Source organism: Pempheris klunzingeri, chromosome 21 (assembly GCF_042242105.1).
Source record: "Pempheris klunzingeri isolate RE-2024b chromosome 21, fPemKlu1.hap1, whole genome shotgun sequence".
In the NCBI taxonomy this organism is placed as follows: domain Eukaryota; kingdom Metazoa; phylum Chordata; class Actinopteri; order Acropomatiformes; family Pempheridae; genus Pempheris; species Pempheris klunzingeri.
In genome coordinates this window covers 12,808,541-12,827,417 of record NC_092032.1, presented here as the reverse complement: position 1 = coordinate 12,827,417, position 18,877 = coordinate 12,808,541, and the positions used below count along the sequence as shown (strand labels likewise).

The 18,877-nt window shown below is 42.3% G+C and overlaps 1 protein-coding gene across 1 annotated transcript in view; it reads right to left on the bottom strand.

The window, feature by feature from the left end:
* oxsr1b (oxidative stress responsive kinase 1b) overlaps nucleotides 1–18,877 on the bottom strand; it is a 36,279-nt gene that overhangs the window by 11,870 nt on the left and 5,532 nt on the right. The window contains exons 2-4 of the mRNA XM_070852731.1: nucleotides 16,415–16,527; nucleotides 10,149–10,257; nucleotides 2,444–2,585 (exon numbers count right to left, since the gene is read on the bottom strand). Of these exons, the coding sequence (XP_070708832.1) occupies nucleotides 2,444–2,585; nucleotides 10,149–10,257; nucleotides 16,415–16,527 (364 nt within the window). The remainder of the gene's footprint in view (nucleotides 1–2,443; nucleotides 2,586–10,148; nucleotides 10,258–16,414; nucleotides 16,528–18,877) is intronic.

Genomic DNA, 18,877 nt, shown 5'->3' with positions numbered 1-18,877 from the left:
TTCTTATCGGTTTCTCCAAATCAATTATTTATTTTTTAATTTGTCCATTTTCCTTTAATCCACAGTGAGAGATTCTCTGCTACTGGAGGCAGCACAACTACAGCCATTACCTCATCATTACTTAACCACATAGAGTAATTCTTTTGAGTCCTCCCATGAACCCACAGTAGATATGAGGGTTCAGAGATGAGTATGAGGCAAAGAGCTTTCCTCAGCAGTCAGATCACTGCTGCCTACAGGGCTTTCCAACAATCAACTTAGAGGCTGACTTTCTTAGGTTCCACTGACTGACGAATCTACACTTCAGTGGTATTCTTCTCCTGTCACGTGTTTAACGTCTACCTGCCAGTCAAGTTAGAGGACAAGTGCCACCTTCGAATCGCTTACTTTCCAAGCTGCTGTGAATGTGGAGGTGGAGCAGTTCGCTGTCTTATGGTAAATGTCTCCGTTTGAGGCTACAGCTCAGGCCGCAAGACTCTAATTGCTTTTCTGCCGTCTTGCGCTGGATGGAACATATCATGTGACACTTTCTCCCTCCTCATCAAGCCTCACCCCCTTGACTCTCTCCATCACCCCTACCCTGAGGCTCCGACTCATATGATCCAGCTTACACAGGCGGAACACGCACGGCCATATGTGCACGTTTACATCAGCAGACACTGATCAACTGATCATGGCCTCACCACTCTTTGCTTGTCAATGATTTTCAGTGCTGGAGGATTACCTCACATTCTTTTTTTTCCAAGATTGTCTTTATCACAAGTTACACCTCAGAGCCTGGGGTTGACACAAGAGATGAATGAAAGATCTATTAATGATTCTCATGTGTCTCCGTGGACAGGGCACAGAGCTGAGGGCAGGTTTTACTCAGGGAAAACAGTCCTCTCTCTCTCTGGCACTGACCGATAACCCTGTCACATTATGCTGAAAGTGGATACTGCTGCAGCACTGGTACACTGCATAGGATTTTCCATTTAATTAACACAGAAATTTAAAGTGTTTAGGGCCAATTCCTAACATCTCTGCCTATAGTTCCTAGAGATACAAGGATACACAGGTTAATGAGCTGATGAGCTTCATTGACAAGGCCGGACACAAACCATCCCTCATCCAAGCCCACGGTCAAAGTCTTCAATCAAGTCGCTATCCGTTTTCTCATTGGCATGCTACACTGAAAGCTGCTCAGCACTTAACCAAGCTAAAAAGCTATGCATTATTTACATAGCCTGTCCCGGGCTGTATGTGTGCCAGTGGGAGAGGAGACGTAAGAAAAAGTGAGTAATGAATATTAAATGCAGCGGAGGTAGTGCGAATGACTTCTACAGCCAGTGTGTCGACTGGGTTCATTGTAACAGCTTGAGTGCAGGGACTTAGCCAGGTCTTGAACTGGCTTAGAAGAGAGCTTTTAGGCTCAAATTTCCTATGGCACGCAAATCTGCCATTCACACATTCCAGTGGAATATGCATTAGTGGAATGATTCCACTAATACATACTCATATAGCTAACGGTTAAGGATTATCGGCACAGAAGTGGTGGTCTACATATAGATTTCATGCAGCGTTTTTGTTTCACTTAGAAGTTGTAATAGTTTAATCGAAGCACTGAGGGTTTGTATCATGTGTATAGGTTTAAACCATAAACCATACTTGAAGTGGTGAGCCATAAACAGTCTCTATACAGATCCCAATGACACCCGAGACCTTTAGGAGTAAAAGCTTCTGAATAAATGCTGTTCCCGTGGTCTCATCAAGTCATCCGTCTAGCCTGCTGAGAGTTCCAATCATTTCCTTGCATTGACCTTTGTATTAAACCACACAAACTATGAATTAATTTGCACAAGTTGATCGCGGACACATGGAAATAGTATGAAGGGAACAGATGCCACATAATGATGACTGGCACATAATGATACAATTAGTAACTGTAATACATAAAAATCCAGAGTTGTGCTAATAAGTACATTAATGAACCCAATGAGAGCAGACATTAGAAAAGTTTATTTTTAAAGATGTCTCCATATAACACATGCATTAATTATTATGAAGTATTAAAATGAAGTCTGAATTATGGTATTCTCAAATTTTTCAATTCTCATTAAAATGCCAATTTAATCCAGAAACCTGTTTTATAGTGAAAACCTCAACATACGAAGCATTGATATTCAATAAATCATTGTATATGAATTACTGTGCTCACAAAAGTGTCAGTATAAAACACAAAATGCACTAAGACCCGACTGTAACAGCATAATGTCCCATGTAGTCGAGGTGGGGAACATTATTACTATGATAACACAGAAGAGAAAGTCAGTGGCAGAGTTACACATTTCTGCTCCATAAACCCTCAAGGTGAGTTCTTATAAAGCATCTGTGCTTAGTGGTGATGGGAAGGCCAGTGTCAGTTTAATTGCAGTACCACAGCGATGGCCGTGAGTCTTATTACCTGTGGATCTGTCCGTTCTTGTGTAGGTATTCCAGGCCCTCAAGCACGTCTTTCAGCACCGTGGCTATGCTGGCCTCGTCCAGGACGCCTGTCTTGTGATCGCCTCGCGAGATGATATGCTTGATCACGTCCAGCACAGAGCCTGGATAATAACCACAGGACAATGGGTGATTTAAAAAAAAGAAGAAGAAGAAAAAGACTTACAATGTCATGTTCATTTTTCTTTGTTGAAACCTACATTTGTGATTGTAAATATCAATGTCAGAGAAAGATGAAAACCATCCAGCAGTCTGCCTCTTTGAAAACAGCTAGATAAATGCATTTTCTGGTGTGTTTCTGGTCTTAACTGATGATCTAGCCCCTGCATCAATGAGAAAGTCACCTCGGGCTAGCCTATATCATGTGTGAAGCCTACACTAAAACAAACTTATTTATGAAAACACATACTTCCTGGTGGATTGGCAGACATTCTGTCAAGATAATTCCTGTGTAATCTTATATTGTTTGGATAAATTAGATTGTGGGTACACAAAGACCTTTTGTCCAGTTCAAGTGAGATGGATTTTATTGAAGGAAAAAACAAATGATTTAGCTGTGTTCAGACAAAAGTCTCACAACAATAAATATCAGCCTGACCTTTTAATTTGGTCATGGCAAAACAAAACAATGGTAGAGAGAGAGAAATCAAAATATTCATTACCATGCATTCTTTAAAGGGTAAAACCCACCCTTAAAAAGAATTTATGGTGTCTAAGATTTTAAAGTAAAGTAAAGTCACCACCAGCAAACATACACACACACATCTGTCTCTGTGACTTAACAGAAGCCAGATTTGAATCCATGATGTAATTTTTTGGACTAGGTCCATAGATTTTAAATTAGATTGACAGGATTTTTGTTTGAGGTTTTCCAAATGAGTTTCATTTGGATGTTGAGCTCACAGCTGGCAATCAGAAAATGTGCACAGTAAAAATCACCATGGCTACTGTCAGAGTCATTATTCGCTGTCTATAGAGCAGCTCCGTGATTTGCCTCTTGATGACCTTATCGTTACAGTCTGTCTCTTTCACTCAGTTTAACTTTCACATATACAAACTGAGCTTTACAGTTTTAGATAGTATGAATTCTTTTTAGAGTCCACGTGCTTTTCACGTTTTTGGAATTGGCCGGAGATCTGCATGAAAGATAAGCGTGCATGCTCACATTTGAGGTTATAAGTCAAACTGTTGCTTTGTCTTTAGTTGCCCGTGCTGAATGGAGAACTAGTGTTGCTCTGCTCACTGACCTGGCAGGTCAGCATGTCCCCCTCAGCCTGGCTCCTTCTGAATAAAAGGAGCGCTCTGGATGAAAAGTCAGACTGCTGTCAGTGTATGATTTCCTTTGTGCAAAGACTTTGCAAAGAATAAAGAACATCTCTCTGAAAAGAGGTTCCGTATGTGCATTTGGTACGACAGAAAATTGGGCGACACTGGTGAATGGGGACAAAGCAGAGAAGCAAAAAGAATGCCACTTGCCTGACAAGCTGCATTGTGCTGCAGCGATACACAAACATCACACTGCTACACTGTCTCTGTCCCTCCCTCTCCTGCTCACACACACACATGCACCCTCAGCTACACACACACACACACACACACACACACACACACACACACACACACACACACACACACACACACACACACACACACACACACACACACACACACACACACACACACACACACACACACACACACACACACACACACACACACACACACACACACAGAGCAGTACTCTCAAACAAAAGCTGGAAATGGCCTTTTCAAGGTCCCGAAATGCTGTCCATGACACAGTTCCAGGACTAAATGGATTGTGTTTTAGCAACTGTGCCAGACTTGAGGTGCAAAGACTTCTATTTGCTCAATCACTTCAGGATGTCCTCGCCTGCAGCACTCAGTCGAGCACCGCATTACCCAGAGGAGCTGACGATGACAGGCCACCTGGGACTAGACAGTGTTATTGCAGTGAGTCTTAGACACAGCGAGACAGAGAGGCAGAGTAAGGAGAGAGAGAGAGGCAGTGGGTTCAATGGGTTCGTCGCGGAATGACGGTGCACAGCAGAAAATGTGACGTAGCGGCGAGGAAAAGAGACAAACCCATTCAAAAAGAGGACAGATGAGGAAAGGCGGGAAACACAGCCTAGATGTGCGTCTGAATGTGCGAGATAGTCGGTGTATGTGTGAGCACATGAGCAAGTGACTTGGCAAGAAGCGAGAGGCGAGCGTAAGAAGAGTGCAGCCTCGTGTCTCTGATGTGACAGCTCTTTGAAGCTCATTGAGAAAAGGCAGTCTGTTTGACTTCATTTCTCTCCTCTGTTCTCCACACACAGTTCCCTCCTCTCTCAGTGTTTCTGAGCTTAGTGTGATGTTCATCTCCTTGTCTGAAATGGCTGTAGGGAGGAGAGGAAGTGACAAGAAGTGACAGGTGACAATGCTGAAAGCGCTGAGCGAGGGACGGAGTGCAAATGAGCACTGTCGCGCGAGTCCAAGTGAGAGGGTGATGTAGTCCTAATGAGCCAACAAATTAAGTACACTTAGTATAGGCAACCACAAGGCAGCCAGCTCACTTAGCTTAGCATAAAGACTGAAAACAGCAGGAGGAGACTGCAAGCCGGTCTCTGGTCAATTGTAATAAAATCTGCCTACCTATAAAGCTCACTAATTAAAGGCAGAGTCTGCAACATTGAAGGAACTAGCAAGTTTAGCTAGATTGGCACTCAATAGGTGCACTTGCAGTGTGCATGCAGGTAGGCACAGCAGATACGTACCTGCAGAATGTATTATAGTCCTGTGACAGCCACAAACAACCGATATTTTTCTTTTGTCAAACTAATTTGATTGCTCTTGATCTGTTATGAGAATTCCAACGAAGTACTCCTAAAATAAGATGCAGACCTGCCTTTAAAATACTGTTTAGTTGGTATCATAAACAAAGTGTAAATAGGGCAAATTTGTTGTTTTATGAGGGTTAATGTGCTGCTTTATTTGTTGGCCAGGATCAGTGGGCAGCCAAGAGAGGCTAGTCGCTTTACACCTCATGTTTTGTATGGATTAAACATATGAGATACAGTGCAATACTTACCTAACTTTTAGCAATAAACAAGTCAACAAAAAGTTAACTTCCAAAAATGTCAAATTTTTGCTTTAAGGGAATAGAAAAACGTTGGCAAAGATAAAGGAATAGAGTGAGCAAGACAAAACCAGATCATAGATTGGTAGATCTGTTTCAAGCTGAGGTAGCGCTGAGGAGAACATTTCCAAGTGCACACACACAGCATGATGTAGCCTTTGGAGGAGCACTAAATGCCAACCTTGTCAGTCCCCTTTAAATTCATCTGATTGAACTCTTCATGCTTCATTAGGTTGTTTCAACATGCCGGCACTGACTGACAGGTTAACAAACCAAAGGTTCATTTTGCATGGGAAAGGCTTCCAAGACAAATGACAACTGTTGGCATAGTTTGAGCGGTTTCTGTCCAAATCCCAAAGGGAAGACTTTATACAAATCACAAGGAATAAATTAAGTCTTGACATTGCAGTGCAATGTAGAGCAGGCGAAAACTCAGGAAAATGTCAAATCATCATTTCAGTTACATGCTGGATTAGCCAAATCTCTCTCTTTCTCAGGATTTTAAATAAAACCTGTGAAGGTGTAAAAGCTGGGACTTAGCATACCCCTACTTAGCTCTACTTCATCCAGTGACATCACTTTTACAGCCTTTCCATTCTCCTGATCAGAGCAAGAGGCTAGAGACTGTGGGAGAGGATGAGAGAGTAAAGGGGGGGGGGGCAGGAGGGGGAAGTGGATGAAGGAGATGAGACCTGGTGCCAACTGTGCTAAAGGCCAATAGGGAATGCCAAGCAAAGTTGGAAGGGCAGAGGGAGGGCGGGGCATGGGAGGGGCTCCGAAGAGACATACAGTTGATACATACTGTGGTGTAAAAGAAAGGTGAAGAAGAGAGGATTGTGTGCTCAAACTGAAAAAAGCCTCCATCAAAACTTTTACTAAGTTGCAAAGTTGTCTAATGGGAAAGAACGGTGTGATCCAAAAGTGAACAAAGGTCGTTTTGCTTGGTAGAATTTCATTGTCTTAATTCTGTGAACCTGAGTCATCGACAAAGCTCCATGTCAGCATTTTTGGCAACAGTTTAAGTCACATCATGATGTGACAAATCCACTGGCTCCAAACCTGACAAAGTCTTTTCATATGCTAAATTTAAACAGTCAATCACAATCTCCCTTTAGTTGGGTTCCACTCCGAGCGGCATTCGATTGAGCTCGGCAGCAGTGATTGTGGGTCGGTGAAGGCTGCACACTAATCTCCTGGGAACACAATCCTCTGCTAGCTTTGCATCGGAGAGACATCCACTGAAACCCACAGGGACAGAATATGAGTCATGTCAAAGTCATTCACCGACAGGTAATGCGGCGCTCTAATGAAACAGTTGTTCACATGTCACATTCAGAACTGGAATTTCCTGAAAAGCCCTGCCCCTGCCGCACACCTACCTTAAAACTCAGCTATACAGGTTTGGCCTTGAAAGGATTTGCCACAGAGGAGGGCAGTCTTGATTGAAGATTAGGCCTTTTAGAGCTCTACTCATTTGAATTAACAGCATATAAGTCCACAATAGGACACTGGTAATGTGCTGTAAATACCAGGTCCTAGTACAAAAAAATCATCAACATAACTTTAATTAAATTTAATGGTGTCCAAAGGGACAAGGTTACCTAAGGGATCAAAACTTTGAATTAACTGATGTTAAGGGTTCTTGTCCTACATGTACATATGCAATTTTTAATGTACAAGGTAAACAGTCAAAAGTGACACCAAGATCAAAACAGGATGGCATGTGTCAGTAGCATGTGGCAATTCTTGGAGGTATGTCGCTGAGAGGTGAGTGGTATGTGCCAGTGGAAGACGAGTGACATGCAGTTTTTAAATAGGTCATATGCCAGTCGGAAATAAGTGACATAGCATCTGTCAAATTGGCATATCACTAGGATTTGACATATGACACTAAAGCAAGAGTGTGGTCCCACTGGTATCTGCCGGCGGAACACAAGTCACAAGTCCTTTATAAGTGGCACACAGCAGTGGTACATGACAGGAATCAACACATTCTGAATCACTACGTGTTGTGTTACGGTTGTCTGTCAGCCTGTTAAAGCTGCCTCACAACAATTTGTAATTCTACTGATGGGTTTATTTTTATTCTAAACTACTAAACACAAAAATGTGGATATGTAATGTTTTTTCCTAACCAAATCATTTTTTTTCCTCTAAAGACACCTGCTGAAGTACACCCTAGGGTACAAGTATCCCTCGTACAGCAGTGACATATTCAGTAGTGACATACCACTATTGCCACAAAAACAAGAGTAGCATACATATAATAATAAAATATATAAACCATCATAAATAAATATATAGGTATTAAGAAATAAATTTGACATTTAAGGTTGATATGTCCTTAACATAACATGGAGGTTTAAAAGAGGTAAGACCGGGGAACCCGTATACCTGAATGGCAGAATCTGATTCGCCTCACAAAACCTCTGTAGTCCATGGAAGTGAGCATGATATGTTGTAGAGTTTAGTGTAATACATTCTTTAATACTGCATGATTACGTATCAACATTTATACATGCCGTTTGTGAATGTCCTTCATCTTAAGCCATTTTTAGCTCGGGGAAAGAGTACATCAAGCTTAAATTATTAATTTAATGATTCATTACTATCCATACAGATGTGTTTGTTATTTTGAGTTGCTTAATGAGTAATTCATTGTGGAACTGCAAACATTACACTGTAAAAAGTAGAGGATTTGTTTACAAATTTGTGTTCGGTAACAGGCTTCATTAGCAGCAATTTGTGGGTTTATTTTTAGTTTTCAGCGTGCTACAAGTGATGCTGGTCATGCTGCTCATTATGGTGCCAAAAGACTTAAAAACCAAACCAACACAAATGTTACCTGCTGATCTAAGGAAAACAAATATTGGAAACCTGTTAAATAATAAACAGTAAATTGTTATTTCTGTAAAAGTCTATTTATTACCATAGCATTTATCAATAATACACAAAAAATGTCGAAAGGAAAAAAATATGAAAATGTTAAGTTGTTTGTCAATTTAAGTTCCACCCCTAAATTTTGTGTTAGTGCACCTACCTTTCAGTAGTGTAATCAAGTACATCTGGAGCAAATGTAAAAAGATTTAGCTCTATGTGGTCTGATGACATTCTTCTCTATTAGGAATGAGACCTGTAGGGAATGGACTCATGGCTTCATTTTACAGCACTTTACAAACAAAAACTGGATAAAAACACATCAGGGCTTTGTGAGAGCAACTATCGAGCTATTGTCAGTATTTCAAGACAGGATGGAGTTGGAGGGTGGAGGCCCTCTTTTGCTCCGTCAAGCCAGAGAGGCAGACAGGAGTTGGCCTTCCTCTGAGCTGGTATGCTGTGCCCTGCGGTGAGATGGTCTATAAACCTGACCTCATTTGGGTTCTGTCTCCATGGCAGACGTTGCCACGGCCATCATTTAATTACTCCACACAATAAAACTCAAAATCAAGGGCCTCTGTTTAACTAGGATAAGGGAAGGAGAGAGGCCATCTTAAGTGGTGTCTGCTCCTGCTGTGAGGCTGGCGGCCTGCTCAGGCGTCGCTTGGCGGGCACTGTGACCCCGGGTCCAGCTGCAAGACGGCTGCCAGGCGGCTGACGACTCGAGTGTATCCGAGGGAGCCTGGCATGCCACCTGGGCATTATCCATTACAGTGGGACGCTGTTTACACAAGGGGCCGGAGACGGGCAAGGGTGGGTAGAAACAGAGTATAAATGTTTAGTGTGTTGAAGTATCTTTGTACGCTTGTGCTTGTATAATTAAGTGTGAGAGACTGAAAGCAGGATTTGAAGAGAGACGAGAGGCAATTTCTTTTAGCCAGTTTGTTAACAGAAGACCATTACTTCAAACGGTCTTCATCTTTCAGTTAAAGGAGCCCACTGCTTCTTGCTCGTCTAATGCCTGGCACAGGACGCCTTTATCTACATGGTGTTTGTGTCTAGGAGCCATCGCAGGTTTGCTGTAAAAGACCTTTTGCCTCACAGGATGATCTAAAAGCACAAATGCAAATGTTTCTGGTGAAAAAAAAACTACCAAAACAATCAGAAGCAGATGCAATCCTTGCATTTTGAAGTCTTTCTCTACATGGTGGCCTCCTCCTCATGCTCCTCTCACTAGGTAATTGCAGCGCTGGCACATGGGTGCCATCACGCCGGCCTGCGGGCTGTTATTACCTCTGCCCTGTCATTAGCTCCTGCACTGTTAACTCAGTACAGTGAGTTAAAGCCCGGAAAGAGCTGCAGCTCACACAAGACACAATGAGGATCAGTGCTGTCACATTCCCTACAATCACAGTTACCATCACAGGCAGCAAGTAGCCCAGCTCTTCCTACTGCCCCCCTCTCATTTCGACGGGCCCACACAAACATGCTGGACGCCCTGATATGACTTTTTTTTGTTTGATATGCTCAAACTAAAACTTACTGTTGATGAGATTTCACACAGTGGTACAAGCCATTGGTAAAATCCTCACTGTAACTCAAGTGATTGGACAGATGATGGAGGAAGAGCGCCTTGGAGGCCATATGCACTTACCACCACTTAGCAGCTTCATGACCAGCCACAGCTCATCCTTTACCACGAAGGAGGTGTAGTAAGACACAATGTTGGGGTGGTGGCACTGGCTCATGGCCTGAATCTCTTTCTGTTAAAGGGGAAAACATGAGAGAGACAAAATCAAGTTAATTACAAAAATACAAAGCATTTAGATTAGAAGTTTTCTACCAGAGCAAAAGTATTTTCATTAATAACTTTCCACAACAGAAGCAGCAAGCAAACAAGCATTTTAGAGCAGTTGTGGTTATAATGAGATGAACCAACATAATATATCTTCCTTATATTCTCATTCAAATCAAATAGTGTCTGATTCAGACTTCTCATTTGGCTCCCATAAAAAAGGTATGAGAAAAGCCTGGAGGAAATAACCTGAACGCAGTCACAATAAATGCATTTGCCTTTGATGCTGCAGCTATTCTTAAAATTTAGTGCGATACTTAAGATCTTCATGACGTCAGTAGTCAGAAGAGAAATAGGCTAGGTCAATATAATGCATATCTGTGCAGAAGCAGAAAAACAGCCGGTGCTCAGCCCTTTATACAGCTGTAAAGCTCTCTTTCTGTGTGTGTGCGCTTGGAAAGGAGGAGAGCTGAGGTAATGCTGGCACAGAAGTCTAATTCATCACTTCAGCGACAGTCCTTAAGTCATTTGAGGATAGAGGAGCTTCCTAAGAAAAAGAAAACCTAGCTGGCGTTAGAATTGAGACGACTGATTCAGAGAGCCTCTGCTTCTGTTTCTGCACGGCATCTTTATACTTGTTGCAATGATTGTGGATATAACTACTAAAATATAACTACTATAAGTACTGGAATGAGATGTAAGAGTCCTACGATAGCACCACAACAGTATGATCCTTAAAAAGCTATTAAGCAGTCCTGAACTTTTCAAGCAAGTCATATCATTGTCTCCAACTTCTCAAATGTGAATATGTGCTGTTTTTTTTGTTTTCCATGATAGTGAATTGAATGTCTTTGGGTTTTGTACTGTCGGTTGGACAAAACAAGGAATTTGAAGATGTCACCTTGGGCTTTGGGGAACTTGTGATAGATTCTTCAACACGTTCTTATATTTTATAGACATAGCAATTAACCTTCTTAGATCAGCAGATTACACATTGCATCTCATTATGTATTTTTTCCCACTGTTGATGGAGCTGGGCGAGCACCTCTTTCCCCACTCTTTACTCATGCAGTACAGAGATACTGCACAGCACAGCATAGCTTGGCAGAGGTGAAATCAATATTGACCTTTTCATCTAATTACAGGTTTCCACTGCAAACGACCATATTTCCTCAAATTTCAGACTGTTATCTAAAGTAAATACTCAGTGTTGAACCATGACAAGTGCACCACAGGCTTGTCAACTACGAAACCTTAAACCTCTGAGCTGAGAACATTTGTTAAAGGCATCAATCAATACATGCTTGTGGGTCAAAAAGTAAGCAATCAAAGGCTGATGTTCCATCAGCATAAATGCTTAGCTCACACAATGTGCATTAGCAGCAGTATGCCTCTGCTGCGCAGTCATCACTTTTGAGCGTGTGGCCTTCAGTGAGTGCCTCCAGCAAGGGAGGCTGGGGCAGGCAGGTGATATGATGGTGCCATTAAAAAACACTTGGCAACAGAGGGTTAAGAACATGAAGTGAGTCACACTAAGGGTGGATACAGACTGCATGAAACAAGGTCATTGGACCATCACAGGTACGGACATGTTTGAATGCATGCAGGTCTGTAGAGGACCATGGTAAGGTGGAGTGTTGGTCAAAAGACTGTTGTCGGCTTTGTCAGGTGAGCCCACACACCACTCTGCCTCTAAAGTAAAGCCGTTTTTGATTATCAACGAGTCTAATAACTTCCAGTCTGTCAGGCCAGACGGCGAGCTCTGTGGGTAGTCTCCCCTATCATTCTTTCTCTGGATACTAGAGAGAGAACAATAATGATATAGCCTGTTGGCTGCTAACTGGCTTCAGTGGAGCCTAACCCCCCCTCTGTTCTCAGCACAGTGGAAGAGGCAGGTCATCACAGCTCTGTGGGCCAGGGTAACCCCAGAAAAGAAAAACAATGGGATAACAGGGAGGATATCGTGCTCTGGCAGTTGGCAGGTTTTCCCATCTTTTCCAGCGGACAATGTGTGAATCAGAGGGACTCTTTGTTGTGGGGATTAGGTCACTGTAAACCTATTCTGTGGCAAAGACAGTGGAAATGTCCTCATCACTCACAACCATTCATGTTACTTCTTTCTGTGTGACCTGTGACGTATAACCTTTGACATTGGAGGATATTTTTCACTGTGATGACAGACTCAACATCAGAGCCATTCAACGGTACATCGTGAAAAATGTATGCGATTAATGTTCTGTCAATTTATCATTTCAACAAAAGATCCAACTGTGAATTAAACAGGGGAATCCCTCCTCCTAACGGTCTCTTTTAGCCTTTGTGTTTGGTTGTGGGTGTTGCAATGACCTCATCCTAAAACACAGGCTTTCATTCAAACCATCTGACCTGCAAACCACAAACGACACACCTCTCTGCTGCCATACACAAAGCCACCTGTGACACAAATGGTTTCACTGCGCCGTGATTACTTTTCAGATTCAACATACAAGACGTCAACGACATCAAGCAAAGTACGTATGGTAACCTGTGTGGGACATTATTGTCGAGTGACTTTCAATAATGACCATCTGTGTTACACTCATAAGCTGCACACCATTAGCATAGTATATTTCTCCCTCTCTCCCTTAACTCTTCAGAGTCTCGGACTGCCCGTCGGCGTCAAAGACACAAACACAAAGAAAGCAGTTAAAGCAGCTAAACAGTTTTAATGGGAAACACAAAGGTAAACTGAAAAGTAGTAAAAAACGGCCATTTTACCCCAAGACTCTGGAGGGTTAAGCATGAGTTAGCTGTATAGTATATGTAGAGTATTTTTCCATTTCATTAAAATTCGATTAAACAACAAATTAGCATATGAATGAGAAAGTGACAAGAAATATAATTTACATCACAATGATACAAGTCTTTACCTTATAATGTTTATGTCATTTATACAAAGACACTTTCAACAATGTATGTCAAAAGGTTGACACACTCTCTTAATCGAAGAGAAAAAGTCGAAGCCTTAGGCACGAGAAGCAAAAGTGTTGTTAAACTCTGATCAATAACAACATCAGGCCGCCCCTCCATCTCCTCGTTCCACACATCTAATGAAACTGTCTCTCTCCTCCTCATGGCAATCAAGTGGGTTTAAAGAGTCAGTACACTTTGACGGCTACGTCAGCTCAAATTCCTTTTTTCCCCCGAAAACTGATTAAAATAGGGCATTCGTTGTGACATGAAGTGATGTCCCTTTCATTTATTTAATAAACTAAACTGAACTATTTTATCTTGTGAGTCTATAAATCTACACTGATGTCCAGTAAAGTCCAAGCTAAGCACTAAACCCTTTTAGTAAGTTTAGCTTATAAATGATGACCAGTCCACAACAGTTGTATTTTTCTATATTAAGTCTGATCTATTTTGGCGTATCAGAGGACCTTGAAACTGAGCAAAAAATAAATAAATGACCTATTGTCACAAAATGAATACAGTGCTGGGTCACAAACTGGTGCCACAGAAGTCGCAGTGATGGCAGACACACAGAGAAGCCACTATAGAAGCAATGTTACGTCACTATCAGTTACTCAGAGCCTAACACACACTCACTATGGCCCACTGCAGCACACACACACACACACACACACGTGTAAGAAACTGTTGAGGAATAGAGACTGCCGATTGATGGGAAAACCTACTAAAATGTCATCTGAATGCTGAGAACACAAATATACTTAGGAATCACTTCTTTTAGCTCGATTCAGACTTCCTGTCTTCCTTTCCCCATCAACACACCCCACACACTGTGACCTCAATGTGTGTTAAGGTATTTTAAAGCCACAAACTGATTGTGCTGTAAAACCCACTTTTACCACATGGGAACACTATAAACAATATTATTGATCACATTTTTCTCTTAAGTTTTAACAAATAAGGAAAGCCAACAGCTGTAACAATTGAGTAATTATGTAAGAGGATATTTAAACTGCACGGCAGTCAAATTGTAAACAAACCTCCCTCTCATCTGATCTAGCAAGTCACTCAAAACCGCCTGTCCATCACAAACCGCTGTGCCAGGAATAACTACAACATACCGCTGCCTATGGAGACTCAGCGACATGACAGATTACCACTTTTTTGACGTTAAAGAATTTCACAGGTAAGATTAAAGACCTGCAGGCTTCTTCAAAACTCACGGCATGCTCTTTTAAAACTGCTTCTTTAGAGAATAAGTCTGGGTTTAATTTAATGCTTCCTCGCCGTTTAACTAGGTACCCAGCAGGCTGTGGAATTGGGGGGGAAAAAACCGCAGGCAGGAAATCCGACCTCCCTGTATTCCATGTGACCGCCTGCTCCTAGAATCCGGGAGCAACATTCCCCTGATTCATCCTCCAGAAATCGAGGGGGGTGAGGGGTGGGGAAGGGTTCTTCTCTGGGTTTAGTGTTGCCAGAGAGTAGTGAGAAAACCTGCCAGTAATCTCTAGCCATGATCTTCCATGCACACTTACAGGCTTACACAGTATTTATTTCCCACAGGTTACTTTCACAGACTTTTGGATGAGAACTAGGAGAGAGAACTGGAAAAATACATCAATCATGCTTCTGGTCTTGGTTGACAACACTCATTTCCTAATGTCAGACTAAAACCTGACATCTGGTGTATGTGGGTGCTGTGGAGCAAAGGGGAAACTGACAGCTACCACGAAAGTTTGCCCCACATTGTGCCAAAGCCAAGTAGTGTGACATCTTTCCAAATTTAAAGCTATACAAAAAAAAAATCCCTTTTAAACTGAGCAAAAATTAAAGTGATCTCTACAGACCCTCCCCCACAAAAATAAAATTGACAAATACATATTGCACATAAGAAACATCTTTCCATCTCTAAAGCAAGAACACAAGCCACACACATCTCTACATCTCTACATGCAGGAGAGCTTGATACACTCCTTCCACCTCTTGAGCTGAATCGTAAGCCACACGTCATACAGTGAATGAAGTGCCGAGCTGCGGCACAGGAGGGGATAAAGACACAATACAGCCATGAGGAAGATGTCCCGTGGTGGTCTAATAGTTTCCTGGCAGAGAGTGGAGTCCTCCTTCACAGAACAACCAGGATAGTGTTTGAAGTTACAGGGGTGATTGGAGTTGGGCTCGGAGAAAACGTGTAATGAACAGCAGAGGTGGAACTAACCCAGTCCGCACACGCTGACCACAGAGACTAAGCCCTAAATGAAATCTCGTGCTGTAGTAGCTTTGATCACACATAAAATGTAACGAGGCCGCACCAAAAATAAATAAAAAAAATTTTGTAGTCAAAAATAATGTTAACCTTTTTTTAAATGTACTGTTAGTATTTCTTTAGCTTCAAAAGAATGTAAAAAGGTCTTCGGGGAAATGTCAGAAATACTTCATTGTCTGAGTCGGCTGGAGAGCCATGTCAGTGTCTTTGTTTGATTGACAGCAGCTGGCAGGCGGCCAGTGTGCCGGTGCTACACTGTGTGGAATGAGAGACAAAGTAAACAAAGTGGCACTGCAGCCCATGGGCCGACAGCGTGCTGTTCGAGGTACTGAAGAGTAAAAGGACCACAGCAGCTTCTCACTGGACCAAAGTGACATTCTCAGGTTCCCATGCTGTTTAATGTGCTGCAGCTGAGCAGCTAAAAAGCTATCCAGCCTGCAAACTGACGTTAGCAGTGCACTTTTCCCCAGTGGTTGTTTGTTTTGGTGGCTTGTTCAACAAGCCGTGGCTCAGGACAACATGCATGTTTGTAGGTTAGATAAGAAGGAGACTTGAGCAGGAAAGTTAATGTGGTTCTTGCTCAGAGTCTGTGGCTCTTGTGTTGTGTAGCAGGCTGCTGTCTGGCTCGCTGTGATCATCTGCTCTGCTTATGACAGAATGTTGACTTCACAGCTTAATGAAAGACTCGATTGGCTGTATCGAAATAAGACCTCCATCTGTGTAGGGTGTCATTCTAAAACCAAAAAATATAAATTCCTCCCTTTTGACTACTGATTTTTTTCTCAAAAGGAGAATACTAGACAAAGTGATTTCCAGAGCAGTTATGCATGCTGCAGCAGACAAAAAACCCACAGAATTTGGACTTACAACTCTGCTGAGTAGATGCACATTTGATTGAGTGTCTTACCAGGAGTTCATCCATACTGGTCTGGCACTTCTCTAGGTTGATGCGTTTGATGGCCACCTTCTCCTTGCGTGGTATGCAGTAGGCTGCTTGAACCACTGCTGTGGCCCCACTCCCTAAATCAGACAAGAAAACAACAGAACTTTAGTCATCTCAGTCAATATGAGGGTTATTGCAGGTTATATTCACATCCTTAGGCAGCCCAGGCTTCTTTCAATCGTTCTTTTTCCCTAACCACCTCCAAACATAATGGTTACCGTCAGATAATAAACCTAACTTTTAGTATTACCTCAAACTTTTCCTGAGTTGAAGAAGGTTAAGTACAGTTCTGCTTTAACAGTACATCTTCTCTTCAGTTTCTCTTCGACATAGCTTCACTGTCAGTTCATCAATTATGAATCAGCCTCCCCAAATCCTGTCTGATGGAGCGGGTCTGATTGGGACTGGTGACTCTGCTAAACAAAATACATCCCCGGGAGGCTGCAGTCAGTCATTCGTGCCAGAGAGGACCAGAGTTTAAACGGTTTAAAAATCTCCCTTACAACTTTGGCACAATTTGAAGATTTTGTTCAGTCTTCACAGCACCAAAAGTCACAATCCAGAATATGACAGTGGCTCTAAAAGTAGGAAGATTGAAGGATCCAGAGGTTTCATTTCTCACATATACAAGTCACATATGTAGTGAAATGCAATGTGGCCTTAACCTGACATGCCAGATGGTTTGTTACACACAACCGTCTGGGAAGTTGTCCGGCAAAACTGTTTGACACAAACTCACAGCTTAGAGCCTGGCAAGATGGATATTCGCGTGATGGTGATCTCGTGAATCCAGCTGCCTTACAAGGTAAATGTGGCCTGCTAAAAGACTTGAAAAGTAAGAATTAGATGACTTTAAGACCTGGACAATTCATGCATTCAAGACTTTGCAGAACACTGCATGAATCTTGTCTAAAAGTTGGATCATAGCAACAGAGGGAAGTTTATGTTTACAATCCGATTAAGGCTTAAGTCCTACAACAGTGGGCTGATCTTTATTCTGAATAAAGTGTGATAGTCGAGGTAAAATTCTCCCTGGGAGAGGTGCGCCTGGTGTTCCTCCATCGCGTGAGGTCATTTCATTGCTCTTATTTGACGCCATGCACACACGCACATGGCTGTTTCCACAAGATCTCTGGAGTATACGTGACGCGGAGCAATGCTGGGAGCACACTCTCCTCTGGCAACAGGCTCCGGTGAGTGAAAGAGTGAGAGGTGAGTCGGCCCACCCTCCAGTAAGCTTTTCCTAACCTCCTTCATCTTAGCTATGCCCAAATATTAACAAAGTGCTCATTGTTCCGAGCTTTCATTGAGACAGTGGTGTATGGAGGTTTAAAAAAAAAAAAAAAAAGACCTTTTTATAGAAAAAAAAAAAAAAAAAAACACAGTTCCCTGATTTTAATTAGGTAAAGCTGTCCCTGAAGACGTGACTGCTTTTTATTTAACTGTTTTCATTCAAGATAATTATGACTTCAGGCTATATGAGAGAAGCAGAGAATAAAACAGCATTAACCTATTCAATATAGCTGAGACTGAAATACATCAGTTCATGGTCTTTGAGATAATCCAATAAAACTGCAATTTCCTTATACTTTCCAAAAGTTGATAGACAGTAATGTTTATGTTAATCACGAATACAGTCACAGTGTGTGAAAGTCTGCTTCCTACAGCTGTTGTGGGTGCCGTCTATTGACTGGCAACCTTGGCTAATGTGTGGTTGGCCTTGCTCAACTCTCCAGCATCCGAATAATCACATATCACTCCGCCATTGCTCAAAACTAAGGGGCCGAACAGTGCTGTAAATACATCCCCCCCCTTCCCACCAGCAGCAAAGCCAAACAAACCTCTGGAGACTGGCCACTGATGGGAAGGCTAGGCCCAGGCTGGACCGCAGGGAGCCAGTTGCTCCGTGCACAGTGGAGTGTAAATTCCTCCACACAAACAAACAGCCAGTCGTCAGGGGTGGCTGGACAGGTTGGGGAGCGTGTATGCTTGCTTGTGTGTGTGTGTGTGTGTGTGTGTGGGGTGGACAAAATAGGGGGAGATTGTTGGGTTTGCAGCAGGCAAGGTCAAGGGGCACCAAGGCTCTACAAGCCATTTAGAATAGAAGAAGCCCAGTTTACCAGCCAGTTGAGACCTTCAGTTAATATAAACCTGATGCTCTTTGTCATTTGCTACTTTCAAGCTTAGCACAAGGTTACTCTGCTGAGAATAGTCATGTCTCTACTATTTGTATCCAGTTACATTATTATTCAACACTTCACAAGGCCTTTGAGGTTCTAACCAAAGCTGTACATTGAGTAATTATAACGTGATGCACACAAGGGGAATGAAAACCGTTCCTGTTATCATATTCACTAACCAAAATACCGGCAATCAGCAGCCTGTGCCAGTTTTTGACTACGCTGTCCGTATTGTGAGGCGTTAAAT